General features: G+C 67.5%; 1 protein-coding gene across 1 annotated transcript in view; it reads left to right on the forward strand.

Annotated features, from left to right (window-relative positions):
• The window catches only part of IRF6 (interferon regulatory factor 6), an 11,958-nt gene that overhangs the window by 4,795 nt on the left and 2,529 nt on the right, over window positions 1-4,634 (forward strand). The window contains exons 4-7 of the mRNA XM_012734211.1: window positions 37-165; window positions 2,502-2,645; window positions 3,694-4,086; window positions 4,489-4,607. Coding sequence (XP_012589665.1) covers window positions 37-165; window positions 2,502-2,645; window positions 3,694-4,086; window positions 4,489-4,607 — 785 coding nt within the window. The remainder of the gene's footprint in view (window positions 1-36; window positions 166-2,501; window positions 2,646-3,693; window positions 4,087-4,488; window positions 4,608-4,634) is intronic.

A 4,634-nucleotide genomic window follows, 5' to 3' on the forward strand; every position in this document is an offset into this window, starting at 1 on the left:
CCTCACGGGGCGCCCCGGGGACGGTCTGTGCCCCAGGCTCCACGGGCTCCGTGCCTTGGGACGAGAAGGACAACGACGGGGACGAGGAGGACGAGGAGGACGAGCTGGACCAATCGCAGCACCACGTGGCCATCCAGGACAGCTTCCCCTTCCTGAACATCAACGGTGAGCGTTGGCCGGGGCTCCGGGGCCGGCTGGACAGGGGGCCGCTGCGGGCGGCTGCGGGGTCCCCCTCGGGAGCCGGCCGGCACTCAGCCCCGTCCGAGGGGTCCCCCGAATGGGGTGGCTGCTTAGCCCCTCCCCGGCCTTCCCGCCCGCCTCATCCCCAGCGCCCCACGGAGCCACGGCCTGGAATCCGGCCCGTAGGTGCGGGGATCCCGCTCGGGTCTCCTGGGCTCAGTAGGCAGCACCCCGACCCCTGCCCGTCCACCGCTCGCGCCCCTGGGCCCGGCCGCCAGCCCCTCGTGTTACGGGGCGCCCCGGTGTGGACGGGGCCGCCTCTCCGTGGGGCCTCACCCGCGCGCTTAAAGTTCAGTTGTCCTGCAGGTGCACGCGAAAGGGTCAATAATAGGTTGATTTACAAAAGGGGACAGGAACAGGAGCAACCCAGGGAGAGAGAGAGAGATGCAAGGTAACTGGAGCACCTGACCTGCTGGCTGACTGGGCGCTCTGGGAACAAACTGACTGAGAGCTCTGGTCACGCTGTCTGGAGAGCCGTTCCCCGAGTGCGAGAGAGCCATAATGGCCCCTATTTATCCCCCAATGTCCCAGAATTCCTGCTAGCTCCGCCCTCGGGTCCTCGCAGCTCTCTCCTGGGTGCTGCTGGGAGTTGTAGTTTCCAGTCCCTGGAGCAGGGGGCGGAGTCCAGAAAGCCGGAGCAGGGGGTGGGGTCCACAGGACTCCCCAGAGTTCCTTCAGGACGTCCTTCCCCTTAGCAAAATGGCCCCTATGTATCCCCCAAAGTCCCAGAATCCTGCTTAGCTCCGCCCTGGGGTCCTCGCAGCTCTCTCCCGGGTGCTGCTGGGAGTTGTAGTTTCCAGTCCCTGGAGCAGGGGGCGGAGTCCAGAAAGCCGGAGCAGGGGTTGGGGTCCACAGGACTCCCCAGAGTTCCTTCAGGACGTCCTTCTCCTTAGCAAAATGGCCCCTATGTACCCCCCAATGTCCCAGCATTCCTGCTGGCTCTGCCCCTGGGTCCTCGCAGCTCTCTCCCGGGTGCTGCTGGGAGTTGTAGTTTCCAGTCCCTGGAGCAGGGGGCGGAGTCCAGAAAGCCGGAGCAGGGGGTGGGGTCCACAGGATTCCCCAGAGTTCCTTCAGGACGTCCTTCCCCTTAGCAAAATGGCCCCTATGTATCCCCCAAAGTCCCAGAATCCTGCTTAGCTCCGCCCTGGGGTCCTCGCAGCTCTCTCCCGGGTGCTGCTGGGAGTTGCAGTTTCCAGTCACTGGAGCAGGGGGCGGAGTCCAGAAAGCCGGAGCAGGGGGTGGGGTCCACCGGACTCCCCAGAGTTCCTTCAGGACGCCCTTCCCCCTAACAAAATGGCCCCTATTTATCCCCCAATGTCCCAGAATTCCTGCTGGCTCTGCCCCGGGGTCCTCGCAGCTCTCTCCCGGGTGCTGCTGGGAGTTGTAGTTTCCAGTCCCTGGAGCAGGGGGCGGAGTCCAGAACGTCAGAAGGGGGCGGGGCCCACCAGACTCCCCAGAGTTCCATCAGGACGCCCTTCCCCCTAACGCCTGCAGAGGGTGGCGAGGGAAGGAGGCGTCGCGGGCGCCCCTCGGGGAGGCTGGGGTGCAGGCCCGAGACGGGTGCCCTCCAGCGCCCCCCAGCACGTGTGCAGCCCACCTCCAGGGGCGGGTTCTCCACTCCGGCTCCGGCCGTGTGGCCGCGTGACCCGGCCTCCGTGGGGCGTCTCTGGGGGGCCCTGGACACACGGGCCAGAGGAGCCTCCGCTGCTGTGGTTTCGGCGCCGGGGGTGGGCGGGGCGGGACCCCGAGGACGCAGGACGCAGCCTGGGCTCTCCCTCTGCTGTTGAAAAAGTCGCCACTGGGGACTTCCCAATGGCGGAGACGCGAGTCACATCCCACGAGCACGGGGACAATCAGTGGAACGGTTTTCTCCCCCCTGTTCCAGAACCTTCCCTAGAGACCGGTCTGTCTAGGTTCTTGGCTGTCCCTCCCTCTCTGGGCACGCCAAAGCATTTCTTTCTGGTAGAGCTCTGTGTCTCAGCCCTACCGAAGCCCGTCGGCCCAGGTGAGTCAGTGTCCGGAGCCGCTTCTGTCCGTGGCCGCCACGTTCTGCACCGGGGTGTCTCTGGCCCCGCCATCGCGCTGACCCCCGAGAAGGCGCGGTCTCCGGCAAACCAGGTCCTCAGAACCGGGCTTCTGGGAGAACTACTGCGATGAGCCGGCCGGGCCCCGCGTCTGGCCTCGGCCTCGTGCACTTCGGAGCCTGAGGCCGGCTGGCGTGCGTGAGGGCGCCCCTGCTCACCCACGCCCTCCCGTTCCAGGTTCCCCCATGGCGCCCGCCAGTGTGGGTAACTGCAGCCCGGAAGCCGTGTGGCCCAAGACGGAGCCCCTGGAGATGGAAGTGCCCCAGGCCCCCATCCAGCCCTTCTACAGCTCCCCAGAGCTCTGGATCAGCTCGCTCCCGAGTGCGTGAGCCTGGCCCTGCTCCTCCTCCCTCGTCCGTCCTGGCCGCCCTCTGGCCCTCCGTCCTGCAGAGGACAGCTGTCTGCCCCAGGCGCCTCTGCCCAGCTCCCGGCCGGCTGACCCGGCCCCGGGCAAAGCCAGCATTGGCCTCCCCATGCCCGGTGCGATGGGCTCCCTGGCCTGCGAGCCAGCAGGCGGCCCGCCTTTGGCCAGGGTCCGGGGATGGGGCTGTTGCAAGGGGGGAGGGGGGAGATGACCACAGGTGCTTGGATTTTGAGGGCCTCGGCGTCCAGAACGGGCGTCTTCCTGAACGCGCCTGCGCCTACCCCTGCTTGCAACACCACGGCTGTGCCCATGAGCCCGGGGCCTGCAGAGACCCGGAGGCCTGGCTGCCCCGCCGGGAGCAGGTCTGGGTGTTCCAGGGCAGCCCAGAGTGGACTGGGCACCTGTCCGTGGGCCTCGCCCAGGCTCACAACTCAGCTACACTGCAGGGACACACGAAAGGGTCAGAAACGGGTTTATTTACAAAAGGGGACAGGAACAGGGACAACCCAGGGAGAGAGAGCGGGACACAGAGTCACTGGAACACCTTAGGGCTCGGCTGACTGAACACACGGGTCACGCGGCCGGGAGAGCCGGCTCCCGAGCGAGAGAGCGAGAGACGCCATGGCCCCTATGTACCCCCCAATGTCCCAGAATTCCTGCTGGCTCCGCCCTGGGGTCCTCGCAGCTCTCTCCCAGGTGCTGCTGGGAGTTGTAGTTTCCAGTCCCTGGAGCAGGGGGCAGAGTCCAGAAAGCCGGAGCAGGGTGCGGGGTCCACAGCGGACCCCCGAGTCCTCACCCCCCACCCTCCGAAGCCCCTGCCGATGCCCGGGGGTGGGGCGGGACGGTGTGCTGCAGCGCCCTGCTCGCGCCCGGGGCCGGTGCCCGCATCTCCCTGCGGGCGGGAGGGCTGGCGCCGGGCACCAGTGCCCCCAGACGGGCTGGGCGGGCTCGCCTGCTCCCAGCCCCGGGCGGCCCGTGGCACTCAGCGCCCCTCTCGCCTTGCAGTGACCGACCTGGAGATCAAGTTTCAGTACCGGGGCAAGGAGCACGGCCACACCATGACCGTGAGCAACCCCCAGGGCTGCCGGCTGTTCTACGGGGACCTGGGGCCCATGCCGGACCAGGAGGAGCTGTTCGGGCCCGTCAGCCTGGAGCAGGTCAAGTTCCCCGGCCCGGAGCACATCACCAACGAGAAGCAGAAGCTGTTCACCAGCAAGCTGCTGGACGTCATGGACAGAGGGCTGATCCTGGAGGTCAGCGGACACGCCATCTACGCCATCCGGCTGTGCCAGTGCAAGGTGTACTGGTCGGGGCCCTGCGCCCCCTCGCCCGCCGCCCCCAACCTGATCGAGAGGCAGAAGAAAGTCAAACTCTTCTGTCTGGAGACGTTCCTTAGTGGTGAGTCTCCCCTGGGAGGGCAGCTGCGACCTCCTGGGCGAAGTCCAGCGGGGAGAACCCCGGTTCTGGAAAACGCAAGTGAGCCGGGAACAGAGAGGGGCCGTCTCCCCCAGGGGGACGGGACCCCCCACCTGCCCTGCCCCGCCTTCACCCCATTCGCCACCTTCAGCCAAGTACGTTCTTCCTGGGGGCGCCTCGGGGCGGTGGAGCCGACGAGCAGGCCGGCTTGGGGGCAGCCCTGAGCCGTCCACCGCGAGGCTGGTCCCTGCCAGAGCCCCGGGAGGGACGAGGCCACCGTGGGCCCGACCCGACGCGCCCCGAAACTGGTCGCCCTGGCGTGGGGCCGTGGGGACGACCCGCGCCGGAGTGGGTGGCCGTGTCCAGCGTGGCTTCCTCCCACAGAGCTCATCGCCCACCAGAAAGGACAGATAGAGAAGCAGCCGCTGTTCGAGATCTACCTGTGCTTCGGGGAGGAATGGCCGGACGGGAAGCCCCTGGAGAGGAAGCTCATCCTGGTCCAGGTGAGGCCGGCGCTGCCACGGCCAGCT

Source organism: Condylura cristata, unplaced genomic scaffold (genome assembly GCF_000260355.1).
Source record: "Condylura cristata isolate star-nosed mole 26May11 unplaced genomic scaffold, ConCri1.0 scaffold00050, whole genome shotgun sequence".
NCBI classification, from domain to species: domain Eukaryota; kingdom Metazoa; phylum Chordata; class Mammalia; order Eulipotyphla; family Talpidae; genus Condylura; species Condylura cristata.